Source organism: Psammomys obesus, unplaced genomic scaffold (assembly GCF_907164565.1).
Source record: "Psammomys obesus unplaced genomic scaffold, mPsaObe1.curated_primary_1811, whole genome shotgun sequence".
In the NCBI taxonomy this organism is placed as follows: Eukaryota; Metazoa; Chordata; class Mammalia; order Rodentia; family Muridae; genus Psammomys; species Psammomys obesus.
The window spans coordinates 5,151,461-5,179,458 of NW_026588752.1; the positions used below are offsets into that span (position 1 = coordinate 5,151,461).

A 27,998-nucleotide genomic window follows, 5' to 3' on the forward strand; every position below is an offset into this window, starting at 1 on the left:
CTGCCCCTGAGGAAGGCCCCCTGGACCACTAGTGGGCTGCTCCTGGCTCTTGGGGTCGGAAGCATGGCGCGCGAGCTGCGAGCTGTGCTGCAGTGGGGCCGCGGGCTGCAGGCTGTCCTGCGGGCTCCCGCGCTGGCGGGCGTCCAGCGAGGTGAGCGCGGTGCGGGGGCGCACAGGCGGCGTCTGAGGCAGTGTGCTCTCAGGCCGGCGGGAGGCGCGGGCCGGGGCTGCCAGGTTGGGCCGGGGCCGGGGAAGTGCAGGCGCCTCTAGGGAGCCAGATCGCCGGCACCTACAGCTTGGTCTGGTCAGTCCCATGTGTGCCTGATTGCAGTCTCCCTCGCTTGTGTTCACTCGTTCGTTGCAAGCAGCTGTGCACACGCTCAGTGCCTGCAGAGCTCAAGCCCTAGGGTAACTGCGGTGAAAACCAACGGTCACCCCGGACTTGAGGAATCCAGTGAACTCCAAGTGCTTGGTTCCTGAATCCCTAGGGCCTGCAGTTGAAAGATAGAAGGAGGAATGGAGCGAGAATGATTTTAATCTATGCTTTCCCACCCGGCACTCAAGTAACAGTGAAGATATTAGCGTTACATACAAAGACAGTATGTATATTTACAGCTGTCTTTACATGAAAGGGTCCAAGTCAAGTATGAATTGTGCTGAAGAATCCCTTTTAACGTTCCCAGCATTCCCGACACAACTTTTCGTGTTAGGCATAGACGGGTATAGTGGCTTTTTAAATGGCTACGCGGAGTTCTGTAGTCCTCCCCTGAACGTTCTGTTCGACACAAGAAATCGGTACAGGTGTCTCAGGAGTTGAGTGAGTGTTGAAGTCTTTAGGAACGAGTTCAGTTTCAGAGTCTTCCCTCCCCCCCTTAATGTTAGCTGATTTGCCAGATTTTGTCTCAGTTTTTTATTGGGGGCGGGGAGAGAGACGGGGTTTCACTTTGCGCCTGGAATTTGCTGCATAGACCAGGTTGGCCACAAGCTCACAGATTCATCCGCCTTTGCCTCCAGAGTGGTGGAATTACAGATGTGTGCCACATTGCCTGGTGCTCAAAATACTTCTTGTTTGTGTATGTATTCTCTAATGGCAAAACTGACTGTTCCATAGTATCTTCTCCAACATCTGAGCATGTCTTTAAAAAACAAACAAACAAATAATTTTAAAAAGTCCCCTAAGGGCAGTTTGTTCGTGGCTTGCATAGGCCCTGAATTGGTCCACAGTACCATCAAGAATACCAAAAAGAGTCCTCTGTAAAGGCATGTGATTTTTGTCAACATGAGTACTATTTGAGAGACTGTTTTTACTTGTTTGACAGTGGATCAGTGTCTTCTCTGTGATTTCCTTTTTGTCTCTGCATCGTGTTCTGCAAACACCTTCTCAAAGTTGGCTAGTTTGCTCCGTCTGTTCCCAAGGGCTGACTCCAGAGTCTCTCAAAGGCTTAAGTTTGCAACATTGGTGCTTCTTTCCAGGACTCAGGGATTCCCTTTCACTTCCCAGCTTCTGTGGTGGCAACAATTATCCCTGGGTCTTATGTGGAGGAAATACATGTGAAGTATACATTTTTCTTTTGGAGAGTTAGCCACATCATTAAAGCTCTGATTTCAGCCTGCTTCCATGTTGTATTGTCTCCTGGGAAGGATCAGCCTTCCAGAACCCCCTTCTGTTGATTGATGGTTGATTGACTGATTGATTGTTTCTCCAGAGCTTCCCAGAACTCTGTCTTTGGTGGTGGACCTGAGTTCATGGTTGTCATGTTAAATAAACTTGTCATGGTAGGATACAACTAGGCCAGACAGGGAACAAAACTCCATGTAAACTAGCTCTTCTTTCCTGTGTCTTCTGTAAATTGGAGATGGTCTGATTGCTATGTAATTCCAAAAAAAAAAAAAAAAAAAAAAAAAAAAAACAGCCAGCATGTCTCTCACAACTTCCAACACTGTTTACCTCTGAGGTGCCATTCTGAGCTCTAATAAGAACATTTGCATTGTTGTGGAAAGGTGGGTGATCTTTTTGAAGTTCGCAGCTCATGTGTTTTCATTCCTTGCTCACTTGAGCAGTTCCTATGGCCAGGTGATTTTTTGAAAGTTGGATGCCCAACTCTCCTGCACTAAAACCTGTGACTGCTGGGTTTGCAGTCTCAGGCTGGAGAAAATTCTGCTTTTGTAATAGAGGCCCTGGCTCATAAGAATTTAATACCAGGAAATAAAAGCTTGACCCTGTTATAATTTAGTGAGATGAATTACAGATTAACAAATTAATAGTAAGAGTGCCCAAACTAGCAGAAAACAATGATTTTAAATAAGCAGTATAGAAAATGAGTGGTGAATGCGTAGTAGGGAAAGATTACTGTGAACGATAGACAAAAGGAGGCCCAAGAGGACAACACAGGAGGCCTTGAGCCAGGTCTTGAAACAGTTCATGTGGAAAGAGGGATGTGGTGTGGTTGCAGCTAGGGGAACATGGGCACCAGCTGTGTGCTTGTGTGTCGTATGCGTGTCTGCGATCACAGTCACATTATCAGTGCTCCTGTGTGAGCTCCAGCCACCCAGCACTTTAACAGGCAGGGTCTGTGGCATGCCTTTGAGGTTTGTGGCTTTTCCTTTAGGGTGTGGGAGAAACATGAAAACTGGTATTGTGCAGATAGTATGTTTAGTGTTTGGTTCTGGCTGATAAGTTGAGTTGTTGGTTTATTCTTCAAGCCATTATAGAAAGTTCAGCTAACCTGGAATCAAATCTGATCTGTCCCCACCCCATCTCTTGTTCGTTTGTTTGTTTGTTTGTTTGTTTGTTTGTTTTTCCGAGGGATTTTCTCTGTGTTGTCCTGGCTATCCTTGAATTTACTATGTAGCCCGGGCTGGCCTCAAACTCATAGATCAGACTGCCTCTACCTTTCAAGTGCTGGGATTAAAGGCTTGTGCCAGCACCACCAAATTCTGGAAAGACTTTTTAATGGATATAGTTTACAAATACACTGGAGAATCGAGCAATGTAGCCCGTGTTGGATGTAATTCTGGGCCACACTCTGCATACTTTTTGCGGCTGGACCCATGGTGGCTGAACTTTTCATCTCTATATATTGTTTACTCTGCCTATTGCTTTTATCTTCAAAAAAAGACACACCCCATCTCTTCTACAGTGTGACTTTTGCTATTGAATTACCACTGCTGGATGGACCTTTTTCTTAGTTCTGGTTTGTCTTAACTGTGGCCATCACCATGTCACCCACACTAGCAGCAGGAAGCATGTTCAGCTGTCCCTTGGTTCCCTTCACAGGGATGATAGACAACTTTTTGGCTAAGTTACAAGTGGTTAGTCCATAACCATTATGGTAGGGAGCATGACATCAGGCAGGCATGGCACAGGAGCAGTGGCTGAGAGTTCACATCTAATCTACAAATTGTAGACACAGAGATTATTTTTTTCTGTTTGAGTCCTCGGGTAGTCTATACTGTCCTCAAACTTAGAGTCTTCCTGCCTTAGCTCTTCAAATGCTAATATTATAGCCATGTACATTCAATTTTTTTTTTTTTTTTTTTTGAGACAGGATTTCTCTGTGTAGACTTTGCTGTCCTGGACTCACTTTGTAGATCAGGCTGGCCTCGAACTCAGAGAGATGCCTCTGCCTCCCAGAGTGCTGGGATTACAGACCTGTGCCACCAAGCCTGGTTCACATTCAAATTTTTTATTATTTATTATTATTGTGTGTGCAGGGGGCATGTGTGGAAGTCGAAGACAACTTGTCGAAATTGGTTCTCCCTTCCATTGTGTGGGTTCCGGGGATTGAACTCAGACCATCAGGCTCTGTTGCAGGCATCTTTACCTACTGAGCCATCTCACTGGCCCAGATATGTTTGGGTGTTTTGTTTTGTTGCTGGGTTTTTGTTTTTGTTTTTTTGAGACAGGGTTTCTCTGTGTCCTGGCTGTCCTGGAACCTTCTTTGTAGACCAGGCTAGCTTCCAACTCACAGCTGTCTACCTGCCTATGCCTCCCAAGTGCTGGGATTAAAGGCATGAGCCAAAACTACTCATTTCTGGATATTTATTTCTTCCCATGTATTAGAAATTAAGGGTGAGCCAGCTGGTGCATGCCTGTAATACCAGCACTCAGGAAGGTAGAGGTAGGTGGACCTCTGTGAGTTCAAGGCCAGACTGGTCTACAAAGTGAGTCCAGGACAGCCAAGGCTAACAGAGAAACCCTGTCTCAAAAAAAGAAAGAGAGAGAGAAATTAAGGGTGAGCATTGAAGGCCTACTAAGCAGTGCCAGTGCCCAGTTGCTGGCCATTGGGTCTAAGAAATGGTGTAGGTCAGGTTCACCCCTCTGCTGTAGTACAGAATCTGCAAAGCTTTTGTGGCAGTGAAGACCAAGTGGAGACACCCATACCTAGTTCTGTGCCAGAGGTTTCAAGACCCACCAGACTTGCCAGGGAGTTACAAAAGCAATTCTGAGTTCCCTCCTGGCTAAACATAGATCAGTAATGTGTCTCTTGGTAAAATACATTTATTGATATTCAGTTTGTGAGGGAAGGCCACCAAGACTACCTGCAGCAGCAGCTGTGCCTTCATCCTCACAAGCATGGACTTAGAGAGATCCACTTTGGCCTCTGCTAGACAAGCACGATGTAAGTGACCTAGGACATCTGACCTTAAATATTCCACTTTTTACTATTGTCTTTTCAGGAAAGCCGGTTTTGCACCTTCAGAGGACCACAGTCCAGTTTAGGGGCCCAACACAAAGTCTGGCTTCAAGGGTCTCTACAGGACAGTTGTACAGCACACAGGCAGCCGAAGACAAGGAGGAGGCCCTGCACTCCATCATTAGCAGCACTGAGGCTGTACAGGGTAAGCCTGGAGACTTAGGTCTTTTGGAAAGTATCTGCTGTCTCATCTCTCACAACTTCTGGCTGTCACCTGCTGTGGCTTGCCCCCTCTGGTGGTCACCAAGAAGCTGCCAACTGGTGGTGATTAATGGCAACAGATCTGGTAGTAGTCACTGAAAGGGAATTGTGACCCAGCCAATGCAGGACAGGAACTCTGTTTCCAGGTCCAAGGGCCATCTCCAGGCCTAGGGGCTCCACTTCTGGCTTTTGATGGAGACAGGGACATAACTGTTGATGTTGAGAAGGGCACCTTTCTTACAATTTCGTTTTTTGAGTAATTCATTAAAGCACACTCATTTGGAGAATACCCTGTAGAACCCAGTGGTTAAGGCCGGCCAAGTCTCAGGACTGCACACTGGGAACTCTGTCTCCATGGTTTGCTGGAGCTTTGCTTATTTATCCCACATGTCCCTCTTTATGGCCACAGAGTTGCTCCATGTCCTTTATTTTGAGAGGGACTGTTTTAAGTTTCCACCCCTTTTAGTCACTCCTCTGTGTTTAAAAGTCAGAACCTTAAGCATTCTTTGAAAAGGCATGTAGTAGCATATTCTTCTACAAAAATGGAAATGTGAATTGTGTTGTGTCTGTGATTCATTACCAGGTTCTGTCTCCAAACATGAATTCCAGGCAGAGACAAAGAAACTTTTGGACATAGTGGCCCGTTCCCTATACTCAGAAAAAGAGGTAGGATGTGTATGCATTGTTCCCCTAGCTCGTCAAGGCTCTGACAAAGCTGCAAAGTCCTCTGCTTGCTATAAGAAGGTGTGGGCTGAGGACAGGTCTGTTGTGGGTTCATAAATCAACTCTGGGGGTTAATTTTGCTGATAATTTTTAAATCTCCCAAATACTGTCATAGGCATCTACTTTGATCTTCTCCTGCAGGGCTGTTGATGTGTTTATCTGCTTCAGCTGGACTTGCAGGCCTGCGTCTATGTGATACAGGCCAGAGAGGGACACAAAACTTTCCTTTTTTATTCAAGACAGGGTTGCTTTGTAGCCAAAAGCCCTTACATTTTTTTTCTTACATTTATTTATTTTGCATGTGCTCCACGGCACGCATGTAATGGCCAGTGGATTCCTCTCCTTCTACCAGGTGAGTCCTGGGATTGAACGCAGGTCATCAGACTTGGCAGAAAGTGCCTTTCCCTGCTTATCTGTCTTGTTGGCCTGACCTTAAAATTTGAATTTTGTGTATGTGTTTCTGTGTGTGTGTGCGCGCGCGCGTGCGCGCGCGAGATAGCATTTCTCTGTGTAGCCCTGGCTGTCTTGGACATCAGGCTGCCTCAAACTCATATGGGTCCACTTGCCTCTGTCTCCCTGAGCTCTGTGCCACCGCGCCTGGCTGAAATTTTTTTTAAAATACAGTCTAGGGCTTTCATTTCTTTTCACACTTTAGGTCAAGAATTCGTAGGGAACAGGTTCTGGCGGCCTACTCTCCTCCTGTTAGTCCTTAGAAAGTGTACTTCTCTGGGTGCAGCATGCCGGCACCTCAATTCAGTATAGGTGCCTTTATCTTTGATCTTATTTTACTGATGGTTTTTCCTTCACCCATTTCAGGAAGCTATCTCAGCTCTCAGTGTGCTTAATATGTTTAGTATGCACACTAGCTCCCTTGGTAGTCTTACCTTTTATGTAAGTCTTACATGTTATGTAAAAGTAACTTATTGGCCTAATGTAATTGTCATCTTGGAAGCTTACTGCTTTTGTCTGATAACCTGAATTCCGCTAACTGAACTGTCACAAACTCAACTCCCCTGCACTGCCTCTCAACTCACTGACTCAACCAAACTGCCTGAACAGCCCTGACTAGAACTCAGAGATCTGCATGCCTCTGTCTCCTGAGTGCTGGGATTAAAGGTCTGCACTATCGCCCTGGACCTAAGCTTTTCTTTACCTGAAATGTGATCTATACCAGGGTGGCCTTGAGCTCAGAGATTTGCTTGCCTCTGTCTACTAGGGTTAAAGGTGTGTTTGTATTCCAGGTCTTTGGATGCAATCTCTTGCCAGCCAGAACAGCCATATTCTGAATTAAAATTCTTTTACATTATAGGCTTCTGGTTTTGTCACAATAAACATTTATGGGGTGTTCCTGTTTTGAACAGTGCTTATTCTCCTGGTGTCTCTGGTAGCACCCTTCTTGTAGACTTGCATGTATGTGGCCAAAAGAACAATCCATGTTTTTCTAAAAGTCCTGCAGAATGCATATCTGGTGCATTTCCTCTTTTTCTTTGTGCTTGTCATTTGGAAAAATTATTGGAAGATGCTCGTCGGCTCATTAGTCTTTGAACCTTTGCTTCTCCCACACCCAGCTCTGAGTGCTAACATTACAGACATGTGCCCCTCATCTGTGAGGACATTAATATTCAATTTTGGGTGCTGAGAAACATGCCCATAATCTTAGTACTGGGGAGACAAAGGCAAAAGAATTACGAGTTTGAGGTCAGCCTGGGCTACATGATGAGGCTTTGTCTCAAAAACAGTGGCAAGAGCAACAAAATCCATATAAGAATTTCAGGCTTGGAAAAGTGCTACCAGCGGGGGATGGTTGTACATGACTGTAATTCTAGCAGTCAGGAGGCTGATACATAAGAATCTAGAAAGAAAACAACTGCTTGCACCATTCTCGGCTCCATCAGCACTAAGGATCTGGTGTAGAGTAACACCCACTTTACAGAATTAAAGGAACTTCAGGAAACAGTCTTGTTGATCATGTTGTCTACTTCCTTGTCTGCACTTGGGAGCTCTGTGTGAAATCAGGGTGCTTTCAGACCTTGGCCTCCGACGTCCTTTTCTATGGAAGGCCAAGGCTCTCGTGTTTAATCTCCACTAGATGAAAGGAAGCAGTTGGTTTTTTTGTGGTGGTAGGGCTTGAACCCAGGCCCTTGTGTGCATCAGGCACTCATTCTGCCTGCATTCCCGGCCTCACTGCTTTTGTTTTTTTGGACAGGGTCTTACTAAATTACCCAGACTTCCTTGCATTCATATATTAAACTCACAGCCTGTGGCCTCAGCCTCCTAAATAGCCTCTGCCACTGGGCCTGGCTTACCGATGTCTCTTTTCTCATAGAGTAGGGGAGACAGATATTTGGGAAACATTTACCATTCTGTACAAGTCAGTTAAGAAAGGGCTCATCCCAGGTTCAGTTTTATTTATTTATTTATCTATCTATCTATCTATCTATTTATTTATTTATTTATTTATTTATTTATTTATTTATTTACTTACTCATTCAATCGTTCATTTATTTATTTTGGATGTTTTGGGACAGGGTTTCTCTGTGTAGCCCTGACTGTCCTGGACTCCCTCTGTAGACGAGGCCGGCCTCTGCCTCCCAGGTGCTGAGATTAAAGGTGTGTGCTGCCACTGTTTGGCTCCACCACAGATATCTCAAAGTCTGGGTTAACTTGAGACTTCATTGAGCACCCCGAGAGGAGAGGTTTGCTGCAGAGGAGCGTGAGGAGATGCCGCCTCGTAGGAGACGGGGTGTTGTGTGGTCCTCTGCTGCAGCCCTGCACACTCACAGCCAGGTCTCAGCAGTGCCGCTCATCTCCCTGCCTCTTGCTCCCGCTCCCTAGGTGTTCATACGAGAGCTCATCTCCAACGCCAGTGATGCCTTGGAAAAGCTTCGGCACAAGCTGGTGTCTGAAGGCCAGGTGCTGCCAGAAATGGAGATTCACCTTCAGACTGATGCTGAGAAGGGCACCCTCACCATCCAGGTACCCTGACTGGGCAGCTCCCAGCTCTTCCTGAGACAACCAGGCTGACCAGACGCAGGGAGGCCTGTGTTGCAGTTAGATCTGCACGCAAGTGATATGCTGACCATTTTCTCTCCGTTCTGACGACTCTTGCTTTTATTCACTCGTCCTCCTTAGGATCTTAGAGGCACAGGCAGAAGAGAGGAAAGTTTAAAATTACCGAAAGAGCTGTAGTTTGCCTTTTAATTAGTTCAGGGGTCTCTTTGAAGAGTGAATGTTGTGGAGGTTTTACTCTCACATTTTGTGGTCCTGGGATTTAACCCAGGGCCTGCTGCATGCTAAGCAGGTTCTCTGTTGCTGAATTGTTTGACCCTTGGTCAAATTTCAAATTTTAAGGATGTCAAGTTTATCATTTTTTTCTCTACTTTTAAAAGATATATTTATTTTTTATTTGTGTGCTTGTGTGTGTGTGTGTGTGTGTGTGTGTGTGTGTGTGTGCCCGTGCGCATGTGCCCACATGCATTGTGGTGTCTGAGGAAATAAGAAATTGGATGCCTGGAAACTGGAGTGACAGAGTTGTGAGTTAATCATATGGGTGCTGAGAACCAACCTTGAGGCCTCACCAAGCACATTTAATTGCTGGGCCACCCTGCCAGCCCTTGTCATTTATTTTCTTTTCTGCTTATGCTTTTATTGATCTGACAGGGAAAATTTTGCTTTGGAAAAAAAAAAGACAGTATTTTTTTCTTCTAGAAAACAATTCAGAAAATGTTTTCTTCTAGGAGCTTTTCCTTTAGCTCTTCGGTTAATATCTGTGATACCTTTAAGTGAATTTTTGTGTACAGTGTGAAGTATGGGCTGAAATTTACCCTCTGTCCATGGACTCATATCTGTGTGTTCCCAGAGATGGAACTCAGATCTTGAGCATGTCAGGTCAGCATTCTAGAACTTCTGTAGCCCAGGCTGGTCTAGAGCCCATTATGTAGCCCAAGCTGGCCTTGAATATCCATCAACTTTCTGTCTCACCATAACAAATACTGAGATTACAGGTGTCAGTCACCACAGCTGACTCACAGACCTTTCCTTTCTTTCAGTGGGTGCTGACCGCATTCATGAGGGGACAGTTCTCGTGACCTCCTCTCACCATCCGTTGAGGGAATAGAATCTAGCAGAGGAGCAGTGCCCCACGTAAGAGTTGCAGCTGCTCCAGGAACTCACTGGTCAGGGGCCTGCAAGATGTCCTCTCTGCCTCAGGGTTGTCTAACTGCCCCTCACTTTGCATAGTGCCTCACAGCCGTAATCACAGCTTCAAGGGTTGTGAATCAGGAGAGCCGCCAGAGGCTGCGTCAGAGCCGGGCAGGGGTGTTACTGGTGATGAGAGCTGATGTTTCCCTGCTGACTTGCTGACTTTGGTGCTGAGGATGGAACCCAGACCCTCCACAAACGAGCTGAACTGTACCCTATCCCTGAGGTGTTTTCATTGAGTCCTCCAGGCAACCTTCAGGAGTTCTGTGATGCTGGAGACTGACAGGATTGGACTTCTGATGTGCTTGTGATGTGATTCCTGAACCCACCTAGCCACTGTCAAGGAAGCCATCAGTAGTTCTGGTGCTGTCCGTGTGCTCTGGCCTGGTTGTGTAGGGTCTGTGTGTGACAGTGTCTCTCTCTTCAGGACACTGGCATTGGGATGACACAGGAGGAGCTGGTGTCCAACCTTGGCACAATCGCCAGATCAGGGTCAAAGGTAGGTACAGCCGAGAGCACCACACCTCCCCACCAGGACAGGCACTGTGGGACCATAGAGAGGCATCCGTTAGCAGTCTCATTCTAAATAAACAGAGATTGAAATCACCCTTTGCTCAGAGTTGTAGCATGTTGAGTGGATACTTTGACGCCTGCCAGTCCAAGTCTAGGAGGAGCATTCCATTTGCTGACACTTGTCTTCAAGTTAGCCTTCAGACACCCCCTGAGCTACAAGCCCTGATCCAGACAGTCAGCAGCTGTCACCACTTCTCCCAATCAGCATTGCTTTGAAGAATGGTCTTGGCTGCACTGGTTCTGAGGACAGTTAGCCAGTAGGGGTCATTTTATCGCAGTGTGACAAAAGCCATGCTGGGAAGACAAGATGACTATTCTGGGATCCTCAGTAGTGTCCATTCTGGCCTAAGGCAGACACCAGAGGTCTGCCCTGCCTGCTGGGTCCTGTGTGCTTTTCTGTTCATCTGTGTAAATGGTGCAGTAATAAGCTGGAGTGTCCCACAGGAATTTCTAGTGTAAGAGGCGTCTGTGCTGTGACTTCTACCTGTGGAGCTCCTTGTTGGGTTTTTTGTGTAAGGTACTCTGTACGGTAATGTCAGCTCGTTACTGCACTGGTCAGTGTGCCAGAAGCTGCGGTGTTGCAGGAATGCTAAAGACCGATCTTTGGAGGATATTCTGAACAGCCAGTGTAGGCCAGAGCAGTGAACAGTGACAATGTGAGAGGAGCCAATCAAGCACTGGGGTGTTCTGCACGTGTTCATTCTGTGTGTCTGCGGGACCCCAAAGTGAAAGTATTTTTTAAAAGTGGTGTCTGTCCTGGACACACTTAACTCTTTAAGCAGTACACTGACTATTTACACTCTGGATACTGTAAGTAGAGATGGTATTCAGTATGGGGTTGGGGCGTACAGCTTATATAGAAACAGCTTTTAGACAAGCCGCTTAGCATCAACGGATCGTGTACCCTGGTCCTGGAACTATACCTCAGGGCACCGAGGGACATTGGTGCCAGGTTTATACTGCTTCCCACAAGGTTTAGCGCCTAGGAGACATGACACACAAAACAACTGTAGCAGCCCCACTAGGCCTGCTGACCCACAGGTCAAGTTGCCCCTTTTCCTGTCTGATCTGACCTGAAGTTGTTGGCAGTGAGTGTTGTAAATAGGGTGCAGCCCTGTCGCTGCCCAAGCCCAGCTGATGGCTTTGGGCTGTTGTTCCAGCCTCTGGAAACTTAGTTCTCCTTGAGAATGTGGGTGGTGGGGAGGGTCAGGGTACTGGCTAACTGTGCTGTTGGCATATGCCAGAGGACCATACCCAGCACAGCACAGGTGGGGTCGGCTACCCTCTGAATAATCGTTGCCACCACAGGCCTTTCTGGAAGCACTGCAGAACCAGGCAGAGACGAGCAGCAAGATCATTGGCCAGTTTGGAGTGGGTTTCTATTCAGCCTTCATGGTGGCTGACAAAGTTGAGGTCTATTCTCGCTCAGCGACCCCAGAGAGCCCAGGTTACCAGTGGCTTTCAGATGGGTAAGTAAGAAGGGGCCCACCTCACATAGGCAATGTCCCTTTCCCTCATGGCACCCGGAGTCTAGTGTCATCTGGCATGTAAACTAGAAATTACCTGTGCGTTTACAGAGTTGACTTAGAGATGTTGAGACAAGGTCTGTATATTTAGCACAAGTTACCCTGGAATACTGTGTGCAGCTAAGGTTTGAACCCACAACAATCCTCTCACCTTAGTCCCTGACTGTTGGGGTCACAGATGTGCGCCATTGCATTCAGAAGAATTATGAGTTTCTTAAGGTGCAGTTGTGCCTTTTGTGGGCTGTTTATGTAAAGCCTGACTCTTCTGCTTTCGAAACCCAAATGGGTCGCTGTGCTTTGAGGTACTGTCCTGTTTGGCCTAGGCTCTTGGTAGTGCAGTGAAAGAACAGGCCTTCCTCTGGTGGCCTTGCCTGCCGCTAGCCTTCTCTGGCCTTGGTGCACCCCAAATTAGATGCTTTTAATTCCGTCTGCACACTTCCAGGCCAGGAAGCTAGCTGTACACACCCTTCTTTAGTCTGTGTTCAAGCAAATTCCCTGAGAGCTATTCCTAGTGGACACTGTGCAGCGCCAGCAGAGCAGGCTTGAGGGCAGAGCCGGGCATATTTCCTCTACATGCATTTCTTCTGATACTGTGTATGCCCACCTTGGGAGGCCTCTTAGCACTGCTAGTTGTAAACCATATGGACTCAGCTCTTTTCCCCAGTATCCTGTGCTGTTGTGGAGCCCAGGGGGTTCTCGTAGAGGGTGACAGGATAACTCATGTGCCACCTTGAAGCTGTTCTTGACTCTAATGTCTGTTCAGTGGCATAAGGGAGTCTACCAGAGTCAGGAGCTAGAGAGCTAGGTGTGGTGGCATAGGCCTCTAATCCCAGGATGCAGGATTCTGAGGCAGGAGGATCATGAGTTCAAGTCCAGCTTGGGCAACTTAGCAAAATTTTATTTTAAAAAGGAAAGCAGGGGAGAAATGGGGCAGTCTTTGCTTTTTCCATGCTCAAGTACAGGCTCCACTTGTGAAAATCCCAAGGAAGTGATTGACTCTGCCACAAGGGGCTTAGTCTGCAGCAAGCTATGCAACTGGCTTTATTCTCTTTCATGTTTTAGTTCTGGAGTGTTTGAAATCGCTGAAGCTTCAGGAGTTAGACCTGGGACCAAAATAATCATCCACCTCAAGTCAGACTGCAAAGATTTCGCCAACGAGTCCCGGGTGCAAGGTGAGGACAGCCAGGCCTGCAAGGCATGCATGCCTGCATGAGGGGCATGGGCACAGCACAGAAGGGTCAGGAAAGGACTCAGCCTCCCACTCAACTGCCACATCTGTGGAAAACAAGTTTCCACCAGTCCTGCTTCAGGAGTCTTGATGGCAGGGTCACATAGCCTGCTGGGGTTGGAAGGCTGTCGTGGCCTGACAATTTTGGGACTCTGCCACCTGCTGGGCAGAGCCTTCTAAGCCTAGGCCTTCTGAGAGCTGGGGACAGGTGAGTACTTCCAGCCACTGTTTTGGCTCTCTCTGGCTCTCACTGAAAGCTCTTGATTGCACCAAGCAGATCCTCTGCCACCAGGAGGTCTCCTGTTCCCATGGAGGATGGCTACTGAAGGGTCTGCCTCTTGGAAGCTTTGCCTCTGCCAGCCTTGCACAAAACGGCAGGCCCTCCCTGGCAGGCGTCAGTGTTGACTGTCCTTCTTTCTTTCTCCAGATGTGGTAACAAAGTATAGTAACTTTGTCAGCTTCCCCTTGTACCTTAATGGAAGGCGGATTAACACCCTGCAGGTGAGGCCCTGGGCTGCTGTGTGGTTCAGACAGCTGTAGAAACCTTCTCAAGGGATGTAGAGGCATAGGTGAAAATGGGGGACAGTGCTTAGAATCACAGGAGAGATGAGAGCTGTGGGGTGCAGGCAGTTTTTCTTAAAGTATAAGTCACATATCACAAAGTGCCCCCCCCCACCAATTTAGTAAGTGGTAATTATTACATAGCCAGTTATGTCTCCACAACTGGTTTTAGAACACTTTTAGCATCCTGAAAAGCAAGCCTGTCCCCACGAGCAGCTCTCTTCTCCAGACCTTACAGCCACAATCAGCTTGGTCTGTGGATGTGGCTGATTTGGTCATTGAATATCATTGGAGTTCCATGATATACTCAGGTGTGACTGAGTAGTATTCCATTGCATAAGAAAGATCATGTTACTGGCTTGCCTGTTGCCTTGTCTATGTCTCTGCTAAGGACATTCATGTGTGGTTCCCTGCTTACTCCTTCCCAACCTGCTGTCACAGAGAGAGGGGCTTGTTCTAAGTAAGGCCTTTGCATCTCTTGCCTGTGTCACCTTCAGCCTGCACCAGTGCTGGAGCTGTCATTGTGGGGCTTCCTAATCCTTGCTGGTCTATCCATGAGTCATTGAGAAACAGGTTTGGAACATGACACCTCCCATTTGATATCAATTTCCAGGCCATCTGGATGATGGACCCAAAGGACATCAGCGAGTTGCAGCATGAGGAATTCTACCGTTACATTGCTCAGGCTTATGACAAGCCCCGCTTCACTTTGCACTACAAGGCAGATGCACCACTCAACATTCGCAGCATCTTCTATGTGCCAGAGATGGTGAGGTGCTTGGCTGTGCACAGCACAGCTCTGGGCAAGCCCAAGGTCCAGGGCGACCTCACAGCGCCCAGTATAAATTTGCCATTGTGATGCAGGTTGAAGCTTCTGCAGTTGACTTCTGCCCCTGCTTTCCTTCTGTCTCCCTGGTCCGCAGCAGCAGCTCTGCCAAGTCCACAGTACAGAATCTAGCTGAGGTCTACTCCCCTGCCTTATCTCAGTGGACCATGGCAGCACTCAGTTCAGATTGCCCTCTGAAAAATGGCTAGGTTGGCTCTGGCCCTCCCTAATCATAAGTGAGATTTTTGAGCAAGACCCTTGATGCCCGTGGATTAGCAGAGACACTAAGTCTTGGCTCGCTGGCACGTCCTAGATCAGCCCACACTGCAGCTGCAGCCAGCACTGCAGCAGAGTGGGTATTTTCTAAGAGGGCAGCCAGCAGGGCTTCGGCTGTTTTTTGTGATGCCAGTGTGAGAGCTGCCAACTCTGCTGCAGTGCCTTGGTGGACCAGGGAGGCTGCAGTCCATGAACCTGTAATGCCAAAACTCCGATTCCATGTTTTTGTGTGTCAGGAGATATTCCTACTTGATTCTTTTCCTCCCAGCCATTTAAAAATATGTAAAAACCATCTATGAGTAGGAACCCATGCTGACTTTGGCCTGGAGGTCGTGGTTTGCTGATTCTGAGTCCTAGTAAGTTGTGATTGGTTTGTGATAAGTTGTGATAAGACTTGTTTGATGTCTTCTGTTGGGTACAGCTTGAGGAGGCTGCCCCCCCACCCCGCCCACATGCATAACACAGAGCACTTGTAAATTTTAGCAGAGCCAACACATGAAGAATTGAGCACATTCTTCATTCTTACCTTGGCCTTGTTCACCCCTGGGACTCATCCATGTGGCCTAGGGAGGTACTGGCTCTCGCCATGTTGTCCTCAGTCCTACCTTCCCTTTATCTGGTGGGTTCTGTTGTTCCCACCTGACCATATTCTTTCCTTTCTTCCAGAAACCATCCATGTTTGACGTGAGCAGGGAGCTGGGCTCTAGTGTGGCACTGTATAGCCGCAAGGTCCTCATCCAGACCAAGGCTACGGACATTCTGCCCAAGTGGTTGCGCTTCGTTCGAGGTACTGCTGCTGATACCCAGACTCCGTGGTGTGGACAGTGACCTGAGTGTCACTCTCATATGTCCTGTGCAGCCCACTGCATTTGCATTTGCTATCTCTCAGACCATCCTCCCCAGCAGCATTCATGATGGAGCAACCAGGAGAACAGCTCAGCGCCTCTGGGAAACAGCCTGGTGTATTCCTGGCTGATCAGGGAGGCAGGGGGCCTTGAGTTCTTTCACACTTAGAAATTTGGCCTGAATATCTGGTTTATGCAGAAGTTATGCTGAACCTGAGATTATTGTTCCCCTGGGACTGCTGTGCTGCCCACTGCCCCTGAGCAGGGCTGAGGAGTAGTGCTACTGCCTCAGGCCGTAGCCCTTCCTATTCCTCTGTCACCACCTATGGCTTGCATGAGGTGGAGCATGAGAAAAAGCCAGTTCAGACTGGGAAGCCCTCAGATAACAGTTGAGATCCCATTGGTATAGGGTTCTAATGTTCCCTGTCTTCTCAGGTGTGGTGGACAGTGAAGACATCCCCCTGAACCTCAGCCGAGAGCTCCTGCAGGAGAGCGCACTCATCCGGTAAGCCTCCATGGCCATTGGCACTCCTGTGAGGATGGTCCTTTACTTGGTTCTGCCCCAGGTGGAGTTTTCAGAAGCCCAGAGCAGAGGGTGAAGAGAGGCCTGAGGGCAGGATCCCTCTATGGCCTTCCTTCAGGTTGTCCTGACCTCTGAGGTTTACTGTTGAGCAACTTGTTCTGATTGTCTGGGCGACTGCTGAGGCAGAACCTAGAAATGGTGGCGCTACGCTGAGTGCCTCAGGGTATCCCCTTTGGTCACAGGCACTCCAAAGTAATGTTTTAGGAAGCACTCATAACAACTGCAGAGTAAGTATATCTTATTTATCCAGGCTCTTAAGTGGAGCACAAGTTACTTTTCCCACTAAATTCAAATGACGATGAATAAAGAAAGAACTTGGCCCTTTTCCTCAGCCCATGCCAGTGTTGCCAACCCCACACTGCAGATGCATGCCAATGGACTTGATGATAGTACTTTTCCATTGCTGGTGGGGCAGGTGGGTGGCACATGTGTAGGCATAGGCTTTGAATGTCTGGGAGTTCCTAGGGGATGGGAAGTGCACTGCCTCATTGCTCCCCACTGATGAAGAGGTGTTGGGAGATGATCCCAGCTGTGACGCATGCTGGCTACCCAGCCTGGGTATGGCCACAGTTGGAAAGATTCTAGGCACAATGTCTCAGAGTTGGACAGAGGCAGGGTGACCCTAGAACCAAGAATATAGCTAATGTGGGTAGGGACACTTTCCTGAAACTAGAAGGCAGGCCTAATGCTTGTGCATCAGTGCTCCCAGGCTGACCAAGCAGCTTACGCTGCACAAAAGCTGAGGCAGTCTGCCCTTGATGCCCAGGTGGCAGAGAGGGGTCTAGAGCCACGGCCTCTTTCTGCCTGTGCTTGTGAGGACTGGATGGTCGATCCGAGCTTATGCTACTCAGAAGTAGTTGCTTTACTCGAAATGTTGAAAAAATCGGAAACTTCTCAAGTGGGGAGTAGTTCTACTCTGGACCCTCTAAGACAGAGTTGTCTTCCTGATGGCATTTTCCTCTGTGTGATTTGGGGTGTCAACAGCCTACAAAGACTTCTCTTTCCCCAGTAGAATCTTAGAACCAGCAATTGGCATTGCTCTATCATTGGCACTGTCTGTCCTCAAGCCCCACTGGGTCTACAGCTTTTATCCGTGTTTTGTGATGTTGTGTATATCCTGTGTACATGGTGGAGTAGAGAGGAAACTGGCAGTGAAAATAAAGACTGTCAGGTTCTGCTTTGTGGTGAAAATTGGGGATACCTTATAGAGGCATGGTGACTCATAGACAGCTGCACCGAGTCCACTCAAGCCAACTTCCCATGTCTTATACTTCACATTTCCAAGATGGTGTGGCTATGGCCAGAGAATGGTTGGACTCTCAAGGGGGGGTTGCTTTCTGTCCTGAGAAATTCCCGTGATGCTCTCTCCTCCCGGAGAAGGAGCAGTAACCACCACAGGGGGCTGTCTGTTGTATGGTTCTATTTACTCACTGCCATAGTCGCCCGACGCTTCTTTGCTCCTGGTGGCAATGGCCGTGTCAAGCCATAGGAAATAATCCCTGTTCATTTGCTTTTCCCAGAAGGATTCTCTTGGTAGTCAGGCCAGTCATCCCGTAGAGTGGCCCTGCACTTGGAAATGGCGATGCTCCCAAGACAGAACGTGAGAGGTTGCTCCTGTGGGTGGGGCAGGGTTTTGACTTATGCCTTGGTTAGTGGTATCCACTTTGACACTTTGGGAAAGGTACGTTTTTAAGGCTTCTCTCCATTTTGTGAATCATGATCTCTCTCGGTAATGAGTATCATGTAAAGTGGTGGGAATGTGGTATACACACATTATTGGATTTTCGTTTTTTGTTAGTTTTCAGTTTCTGTTTGTTTTTACAGTACTGGTTATTGTCAGGCAAGCATTCTACCACTGAGCTATCTTCCCAACTTGGGTGCTGTTTTACTTAGAAAAATAGTAGATGTGATCTTCAGCAAATTTTCAGTATCTTCACATATTTATGGATTTTTAAGAGGTGTTAGAATTGAACTCAGGGTTTCATACATGCTAGACAACCGCTTTCTATGTATTCAATGGTATTTTTAAAATATCTACTGCTTACTTGTATGTACTGATTACTCATGTCAGTCAGGGAACAGTTTATTTCTGTCAGTATTTATTGTGTTCTCGTGTTATTCTGGTTTGGAACTGCCTTTGAGCTGACTCCTGTCCCTTCGACAAGCCTCAGTGTGTCTCTTGTGCTGGCCCAGACACAGCAGGCACTAGGGGTCATGGCTCCGTTTTATCACAGCAATAGAAAGCCTGTGACAGTGACCATCCTTTACTGAAGGCCACTCCTGTGCACCTGACCCCGATTGCGCATCGGTTTAGGCCTTTATGGATAATACAGTAAAAATGTGCTGATTACAGAATCACATTTTGCTTAGTTACACAGTGTGTGTGCAATATACTAGTATGTCCCAAGTTACAGTGTATAACGCGTACAGCACTGACCTAATAAAAGAAGCTCTGCAGTGGGTGCAGTTCTTTGCATGTATACATGCTATGTTGTAATGTATTCCCGTTGGGGCTTTCTTGGATGTTGCTCTGTATTTTAAGGCAGACGTTTCCTAGGAGTGTTGGGGTTGTTAGATGGCATTGTTTGGTGGCTTCAGCAGTGCATTATTCCTTTTACCCCTGAGCCTCTTCATGCTTGTCATGTGCTGCAGTGGAAATCACTCTCCTTTATTTCTGATGCATGATTCTTGCTGGGTTCAAGTAAACAAGATGTCCCTGCGATTGTCATCCTGAAGGGTTGCTAGTTTGTACCTTCCTGCAGGGTGCAGCCAGCCTCCCATTAGGGGGCAGCACAGGGCACCTTTTGTTCTGTGGTTTCCTGGTGGCCCCAGGTGTGGCCTGGACCTTCGGTTACTGATGTGATGAGCATTTCTCTTGCCCCCATGGTACTTGACAGAAAGCTCTGTTCACAGTCAGTGACTTCTGTTCTGTAGGAAACTTCGGAATGTTCTACAACAGAGATTGATCAAGTTCTTCATTGACCAGAGTAAAAAAGATGCTGAAAAATATGCAAAGTTTTTTGAAGATTATGGCTTGTTCATGAGGGAGGGCATCGTGACCACTGCAGAGCAAGACGTCAAGGTAGGCTGATAACTCCTCCCTGTCAGTCTCCGCCCTGTTTGCCGCTACAGAGGAAGCTGGTAGAGGCTGTCCTGGGTGTGGTGATGAGTCAGGTGGTCAGCACTTAGAACACTGGGCTCCTGGACCTCTCCTGGCAGACACAGCAGCTCTGCGTATGTCCTTACCTGTGTTGGTGAAACTCCAGTCACTGATGAACACCTGACAAAAGCACTCAAGGCCAGAATTATCTGCTCTTAGTTACGGAAGTTTCAGTCAGTGTGGAGGAGAGGGTGTGGCTAGAACTAAAACAGATTCCTATGTTTTCTGACTACCTTTTTTCTTTTTATTTTACCTGGGCCCATAATCTGGTATGGTGCCACCCACACTCAGGACTTCCCACATTCAGTTAACTGAGTGCTTCCCCTCAGTTAATTGTGGCTCCTTCAAGTTGACTTTCTCAGATACTTTGTCAATGAGGGGAAACTCACAGGAGCAAAGCACAGATACTTTGTCAATGAGGGGAAACTCACAGGAGCAAAGCACAGATATGTACAAAGTGCAGGAGTCTGTTGATGCAGGGTAGGAGGTTGGAAACACCTTCCCAGACTCACCCAGAGGTGTGCTTTGCTATCTCCCAGGCACGTCTCCATCCAGGCAAGATGATAGTCGAGATCAGCCATAATATACCTTTGTCCCACAAGCATTGTTCTCATATTTGAAAGGCCAAGGCTCTTGTCTCTTGACAGCCTTGCCCCGGCAGCTGGCAGGAAGAGAGGTGTTGTGGATTCAGGGAAAGTACGGAAAAAGAGGGGTGAGGATGGGGTATAGTTCCTGTCTTAGTTATGTGTTCTTTTGCTGTGATGAAGCACCATGCTGGAAAGTACTTTGGGGATGAAAGGGTTTGTTTGGCTTATATTTGTAGTCCTTTATCAATGGGAACTAAGGCAGGAACTGAAGCAGACGCCATGGAGGCTTACTGCTTACTGGCTTGCTCAGTCTGTTTTCTTGTATAACTCAGGACCACCTGCCCCAGGTTGGCACCACCCACAGTGGCCTGAGCCCTCCCATATTAGTCATTAATTAGTCATATTAGCCCAGTGTTATAGAGGCAAATTTTTCAATTGGAATTTCTTCCCAAATGGCTATGTCAGGCTGACAGAACAGCCAGTCAGGGGTCACCGTATAGTTGGTAAAGTTCTTAATATCACCATTGGGCCAGGCTCACTGCTCAGAAACGGTGCGTTTGTTCCTAAATGGTTTGGAACAGTTTGTATTGAAGTCTCATTTGCCTGCTGTATACCCACAGTGTCGCTGTCCTGAAGGCCACACGTGGCTCGCCAACTGCCAAGGTGAGCTTCATGGCTCTGCCCTGGCTTTCTCCTCACCAGATTGTCAGCAGGTCCCAGCAGTACTGGTCCGCCTAAGATGTCCATTTGTTATTTGTCTGTCACTGTGGCAAAGCAGCTGAGGAGATCAGCTTGAAGGAGGAAGGAAAGATTTATTGTCACAGTGCCCCTTTGGCTTTGATATTTGAGGGTTTTGGTGAGGCCTTGGGAGCATGTGGTGACAGGAAGGAAAAGAGAGAGGGGAAGGGGCTACAGACAAATATACTTTTAAAGGACACCCCCAAAATGCTATCAACTAGACCCCAGTCCTATGTTTCTACAACTTCCTGCTAGCCCATTAGCCATGAATTACCAGCAGGTCAGAGCCCTTGTGATTCAGTTCTTTCAAAGCATATGCTGCTGCTTTGAGCACCTGGCTCATGAGCCCTTGGGAACATTTATACGACACCATTCGTTCTCATTGATGTCACTTTTCAAGATTTACTCATTGGTGAATGCATCTGTGTATGAGCAGGTGTACCTGTGAAGGCCAGGAGAGGATCAGGTGGCCTTCTGTCACTCTCCATCCATCCCTTTGAAGGCACTGCACCTCCCTAAACTTGGAACTTATCTTTTCTCAGCTTAGTTGGAAGCCAGAAAGCCCCTTTGTGGAGCTTGGGTTGCAGGTGTGTGGAGACACCTTGCTATGTGAGTGCTGGAATCTAAATTCCAGCCTCACGAAAATGGTACAGCTCCTATAGCCATCGAGCCTTTTCTCTGGCCCCTGATCTCACTTAGTTAACAGCATCTAATAGCATTTTCTGACCTTTTCCAAGCACCTTTTCAAAGTGCTTGGAATATGCTTTGACTAGGTGTATTTGCGTGTGGTAAGAGCCAGATGCATCAGGAATATGGATGTGACCAGACCTGGCCTTAGCAGTTCTGAAAGTCTTGGTCTCTGTCTTTGTCTGTCTACTCTGAGTCCCAAGGATGGTGGCGTGTTCATTTGGGTTCGTCTCTGATTGTTCTTCACACCCTTTCCCCAGGTTCTCATGCTGGAATGGTCAACAGTGACAGTGCCTTAGATAAGGGAGTGTCTAAGCTTGCAGCTCCAGGGATCTACCTTACCACTGTTCTTTGTTCTACACAGCCCATAATGGGCTGCATTGCCCATATCTGTGTCCTCTTCCCCAAAGGCCCTTCTCTTTGCTGTATACTCCAGTAGCCAGAACTGGGAGCGTGAACAGTCCTGGCTGAGGAGGCTGGAGACTGTAGAATGCTTGTCTGTGTCCAGTTGCCGCTGAGGACAGAGAGAGGATAGTAAGCCCCAGAGTACAGTCTGCTGAGAGTGGGACTGGTGACCCTGAGGTAGTTGCCCAGCTCTTCAATAGGTTAGAAGGTTTTCTCATGGCCCTGCATGTCTCCAGTGGAGCTCATAGGCCTGTGTGAAACTCAGTGAGTGCACCATAGTCTTGGGGGTGCAGGCTGGGGAGCCAGAAAGCTGCAGGCTTCACCGAAAGTCAGAGTCGGAAATGCTGCTCAAATCTTGGCCCTGGACTAAGCTGTGACGTGCCCGCATCTGCAGGAGGATATCGCAAAGCTGCTACGGTATGAGTCCTCAGCCCTGCCTGCTGGGCAGCTGACCAGTTTATCAGACTATGCCAGCCGAATGCAGGCTGGCACCCGCAACATCTATTACCTGTGCGCCCCTAACCGTCACCTGGCTGAGCACTCACCCTACTTCGAGGCCATGAAGCAGAAGCACACTGAGGTGGGTGGGCCCCAGCTTGCTGCTGGGCCAAGAATGTGTCTCACAGGGTCTGGGCTGTGAGGGAAGGGCTGATCTCCCAACTGTGCATGGGAGAAAATAACTGAGCGTTTGAGGCCCTGAAGGCTGTGTGGAGTGAGGCAGTGCCCTATGTCTGTGATGTGGCTGTGGCAAATGGATTTGTTCATGAATAGTATGTGTGCTGTGGCTAAGACAGCCAGGGCCTCTCTTAGAAGCCTCTGGTGAGCTGTTGCTCGGCCCCAGAACCCCCTCGTCCAGCAATGCCCTCTGCTGCCAGTGGTCTAAAAGGCTTGGGTGCCCACAGGTGCTCTTCTGCTACGAGCAGTTTGATGAGCTTACTTTGCTGCACCTGCGGGAGTTTGACAAGAAGAAGCTGATCTCGGTGGAGACGGACATCGTCGTTGACCACTACAAGGAGGAGAAGTTTGAGGACACATCTGCAGGTTGACTCCCACTTCTCCCTGGCTCAGGGTCTCCTGTGAATTTGGGGCAGGACACTGTCACTTGTCCAACAGGTTCTTTCTTGACCTGCCCGTGAATGTACAGCATTCTGTCTCACTTGGGTTCTGGTTCACAGCCTATGCAGGAAGCTGCTTGGGAAGGTCATAACCTTCCCAAGAGTGTCCAGGGCCCAAGAGTGGCTCATGGAACCTTCAGAGGTTCCTGCAATTACCACCCCCTCCGCCCCCCCATTTAAAACACCGGGCTTCATTTGTACCCCAGGCTGACCATGAACTCCTTATCCTTCTGCCTCACCACTCATGAGTACTGGAATTACAGGTGTGTGCCACCATGATGGGGCTCAAATTTTTCTTTTTAAAGTCCTAAAAATTTTTACAGAGGCCAGGGGCAACCACAAGTGTTTTCAATGTTTTCTGTGTAGTTAAAAGGCATTTCTAAGAGCCTAGTTTCTGGTGAGGTGGTGTGGCTAGAGATAGCCTGAGAATGTGCTAAGTGGAGGCCACCAGGGGACAGGTGTGAGTGGCCCCCAGGCTCACTCACTCCTCTTGTACAGCTGGGGAACGCCTGTCTGAGAATGAAACAGAAGAGCTAATGGCTTGGATGAGAAATGCTCTGGGGTCTCGTGTCGCCAGTGTGAAGGTAAGGCCTTCCTCCAGTTATTGTGGGACTTGGTGATGTCCAGAGCCTGACTGTAGCTGCTAATTGCTGGCCTAGTGTGCCCTCATAGGAAGGCACTGAAGCCAGGGTGGGGCCCTGCTGTATTCCCAAGGCCACAGGCACTGACATCTCACCATCAAGGCTTTGTTGCGCCTGGCACTATCACTCTTCTGAAGCCTCCTGTCTGTGCTGTTCTTTCACAAGCCACTGCTGGTCTTGGCCCTGCTCAGGGCAGGTGTTTCTCTGCAGTGCTTCCTTGCCTCCCTCTAATACAGGGTCCTGTTAGTGCTTCCTGTGGTGACGAGACCTCACGTGAGCCAGTCAGGCTCTGCCTCTCTATATGGGGTTGTGGTGGGGAAGAGCTCCTGGCCACTGGGGAGAAGGATCTGAACCTGTCCAGGTCCATACTCCTTGGGCACCTAGCTGGGATCTTTGTCTGGAGACACATCACAGGAGCAGGTGCCACCACAGGGCCAGTCTGCCCTCTGCCTGATGGCTCGTTAACTTCACCCTGCTGCAGCCCTCACTGCTGGGTTCTTCCTCATCCTGGGCCTTGCTTGCAGGTGACTCTCCGCCTGGACACGCACCCTGCCATGGTGACGGTGCTGGAGATGGGGGCTGCCCGGCACTTCCTGCGCATGCAGCAGCTGGCGAGGACTCAGGAGGAGCGTGCTCAACTGCTGCAGCCCACGCTGGAGATCAACCCCAGGTACGGCTGTGAGCACGAAAGTGTGGGTGTAAAGCTTGTGTGCGTGTAAGGTGGTTCTAAGAGAAGCCCTTGCAGTTCAGCAGAATTCGAAGGCACTCACAGAGCATGGCTGGTCTAACTTGTTTCCCATTTCTCCACTAGAGTTCCATTTTCTCGAGTTAAACCACACACCTGGTCTTTTCTCATATTGTTTGTTGTTGGTTTTGCCACCTCCCTCAGCCAGTTTTTACCTTTGTGGAGTAGACCCTGGTGCAGGTGGTAGCGTACCGTGGAGTGCAGGATCCACCTTAGGACGGCTTACTCGCTTGAGAGATTTGTGTGGCTTGCAGTTTGGAGCTGCTAGAAACGGGGTTGCTCTGAACATATGTGGGCTCTCTAGGATGTGCAGGCCTCACAGGTCCACAGCCGCTCCCCACAGAAGTCCCAGGTCGGTGATGTGTCATTTGTAATTTGTTTGTTTGAGATGGGCTTTCACTGTGTAGTCCTGCCGGCCTAGACCTCCATATGTAGACCAGGCTGGCCTCTAACTCAGAGAGCTCAACCTGCCTCTGCCTCTCGAGTGCTGGGATTAAAGGCATGTGCCACCCTGCTTGGCCATTTGTATTCAAATGTCCTTTTAAGGTATCTTTTAATCAGCAGATCTTGATTTTATTATAATCAAATTTGTAAATCTTAGCTGCTTTATGGTTTCTGTGGAATCAGTTCTTTCTAAAAAGCTCTGTAATTTAGGCTTCTGTGTTAATTTTGTTCCAGTCTGGTCTCATTCATCTCATTCTGTAAGAATGCCCAGTGGTCTTGGCCTCGCTGAGGCCAAGGACGTGCGTCCTTTTCAGCTGTGGATTACCATGTGTGTTGCCTGTCGTCTCTGTTAGAACTGTTTCTCTTCTTCCTTGAATCTCCATAGGCAACAAGTGAGCTTGAGGCACTGTATTTCTCCTCAGTGAGGTCTTGGCTACTCTTGGATCTTTACGTCTATATAAATATTTAAATTAATCAGACAAAACCCATAGTTACTGATATACTTGTGGGGCTTGGGGCTTTTTGGTTTTGCTTTGAGGCAATGTCCCTAGCAGTAGCATAATCTGATCCTGAAACTCCTGGAACTCACTCCATAGACCGGGCTGGCCTGGCACTCAGAGATCCGCCTGCCTCGGCCTCCGAAGCACTAGGGTTAAAGGCGTGCCCCACCATTGCCCCACTGCTGTGTGGCATCTTATTGTGTGTTTTAAATTTTAAGTGTTGCCATTGGAACTGTATATACAATGAGGGTAAGGAATAAATTGGTTTTGCATATAGCAATAGCTCTTTGGGGCAGGATTGTTTTGGTTTTTTGAGACGAGGTTTCTCTGTGTAGCCCTGGCTGTCCTGGAACTCATTATGTACACCAGCCTGGCCTCTAACTCAGAGCTCCAGGCCTGCCTCTGCCTCCCGGGTGCTTAGATTAAAGCTGTGCTCACTACAGCCACCTAGCTTAGCAGTGATTGTTTTTAATGAAGTTACAGAATTCCTAAAGATGTTAGTGTAACCCGCTGTCAGTGTAACTCGCTTGACTTATTTTCATTTCTTAAGATACATTTTTGTTGTTTTTGTTAATATGTGGATGTGCACACACATGCAGGTGCCCTCGGAGGCCAGAGGTGCTGCTGGGGTTATGTGGAATGAGCTGCCTGTCACGGGTGCTGAGCCTGAGCCGTCTGTCAGAGGGTGTGCGTTCAGCCATTCAGAAGTCGCTCCAGCCCTCATCTCCTCTTTAACTTACAGATGTTTGAGATTTTAATATCACACATTATTTTTTCACTTTATAATGATAAATTTTTATTAGAAACTATGGTGTAGAAAGGTCTGGAGCCAGATCATAGACATAAGTGACTAGCTTGAGAGGGTTCGAGCAGCTTCTGGCCAGCAGCAATGAACCATGCTCCAGCCACCTGCACTGGCTGCCACGAGGCTGTGACTTTAGAGTAAGTGACTTGATGTGACAGCTAACTAGTTCTGGCACAGAACTGGTCTTACGAGTGCAGAGTGCTGAAGGACTCTGTTTTCAATCTTGTTTTTAGGATTGTCGGTATGTTCTCATGGTTAGGAAGTCAAAAAGGCCATTGGTAGGGGCATTTTTCAGGTAATCTGTAATAAGCAGTATGTGTTTCCCCTCCCCCAGGGCCATGTACCATAGAGGTTCTCAGTTTACAGGGTGCCCCATGCACGGCACGTAAGCATACCCTTTCTTCCAGCTTTGTAGACCCCGCTGTCAGCGCGCAGGGTTAAGGTTTCCCTGTCGCACACGGTTGTGTCAAGAAAGAGCTCGCTCATGGCCTCGGCGCCTTCCTGTGTGTTCCGGGGAGGTTTATAATGTCCCCATCTGTCATCATTTGTCAAACCTCTTACCTTCTGCTGTTCTCATAAGTGAAAATTAATCTACAGCTTGGATGTTTCCTGTAGAGTTCAACTAGAGGTTTTTTGTTTTTTGGTCTTGTAGGAAGGAGAAAGATGGTAGACTTGGGTTTATCCTTTCCATCTTCTAGGTTTGTATTTTATGTGTAAGAGCAAATCTCAGTTTTGTATCTTTTAATCGTTGGTGCTGGAATTGGGCTGGGATTAATCTCTTAGAACAAAATGACCTGGTTTTCGAGCTGCTGTCCTGTATGTACCCTCGCGGTGTATACCAGCCCACCTTCTTGCCTGTGCAGTGCTGGCATCATCGCACAGTGAGCTTGAGTGCTTGGTCTGTGCAGGAGGCTGTCCCTGCTGTCCACATCTCTACCTCCCCGGACGGGCTCTTCTCAGCGGTTCTTCCATGCTGATTTTTCTATACATTTAGATTTCAAATAATATGAACTGCTCACCTTTATTTATGTCTTCAGAGATGAAGCTGCACTTGGACACTGATTTTGACTTTGCTGCTCAGCACCCCACCTGCATTATTTATTTATTTATTTATTCATTCATTCATTCATTCATTCATTCATTTGGTTTTTTGAGACAGGGTTTCTATGTGTTGTGACAGCCCTGGCTGTCCTGGACTTGCTTTGTAGACCAGGCTGGCCTCAAACTCACAAAGATCCCTCTGCCTCTCAAGTGTTGGGATTACCCACCACCCCTGCTCCATCTGCATTTTGACATTGGCACTCTTACAGTGACTGTTGACTTGACAGTCATGCTAGACAGACACATTGTAGGTTTGGGGATGTTCTGATAGCCCTCCTGTAGCAGCAGAAGCCCTGGGTTAGTGACTGCCAGCTCCAGCTGACTTTCCTGTTGGCTCCCTGATACAGGCACGCACTAATAAAGAAGCTCAGCCAGCTGAGGGAGCACGAGCCGGAGCTGGCCCAGCTGCTAGTAGATCAGGTAAGGGGCACTGGCTGGGTTTGGCATCCTTGTCTGCCTTGGAGGTAGGAAGCTGCTGTCCTCCTAGGGGTCGCATGTAGGTCCGGCTGGACATGAACCCCTGATCCTAATTTTACTGTCTCATCCCTCCATTTCAGATCTATGAGAACGCCATGATAGCAGCAGGGCTCATTGATGACCCCCGGCCCATGGTAAGCCGCCTGAATGACCTTCTGGTTAAGGCCCTAGAGAGACACTAGCAGCCAAGAGACTGGACCTAGTGTGCAAGCCAGGTCTTCTCAGGGGACAGATGGAGCTGCCTGGGGAGAAAGGACTTGATACACCGACAATACCACCAACTGCTTGAACTCAACTTTATTTACTTGGATTAAACAGTATTTCTTAATCCATGTGGTAGACGTTATCTATGGT

General features: G+C 48.1%; 1 protein-coding gene across 1 annotated transcript; it reads left to right on the plus strand.

The window, feature by feature from the left end:
* Window positions 1-27,972, plus strand: Trap1 (TNF receptor associated protein 1). The gene is made up of 18 exons (XM_055604435.1): window positions 1-151; window positions 4,681-4,842; window positions 5,482-5,564; window positions 8,457-8,597; window positions 10,249-10,320; window positions 11,703-11,863; window positions 12,983-13,092; window positions 13,576-13,649; window positions 14,323-14,478; window positions 15,478-15,598; window positions 16,092-16,161; window positions 19,174-19,321; window positions 22,211-22,396; window positions 22,719-22,857; window positions 23,430-23,515; window positions 24,097-24,242; window positions 27,515-27,587; window positions 27,725-27,972. The coding sequence occupies exons 1-18, from the start codon at window positions 64-66 to the stop codon at window positions 27,824-27,826; spliced, it is 2,118 nt and encodes a 705-aa protein (XP_055460410.1). The 5' UTR covers window positions 1-63; the 3' UTR covers window positions 27,827-27,972.
* Window positions 27,973-27,998: the final 26 nt, after the last annotated feature.

Coding starts and splice junctions, on each gene's coding strand:
- Trap1 (XM_055604435.1), top strand. CDS start 64: ATGGCGCGCGAGCTGCGAGCTGTGCTGCAGTGGGGCCGCGGGCTGCAG. Junction 13,650..14,322: donor GGCGGATTAACACCCTGCAG/GTGAGGCCCTGG, acceptor ATCAATTTCCAG/GCCATCTGGATGATGGACCC. Junction 23,516..24,096: donor CTCGTGTCGCCAGTGTGAAG/GTAAGGCCTTCC, acceptor CCTTGCTTGCAG/GTGACTCTCCGCCTGGACAC.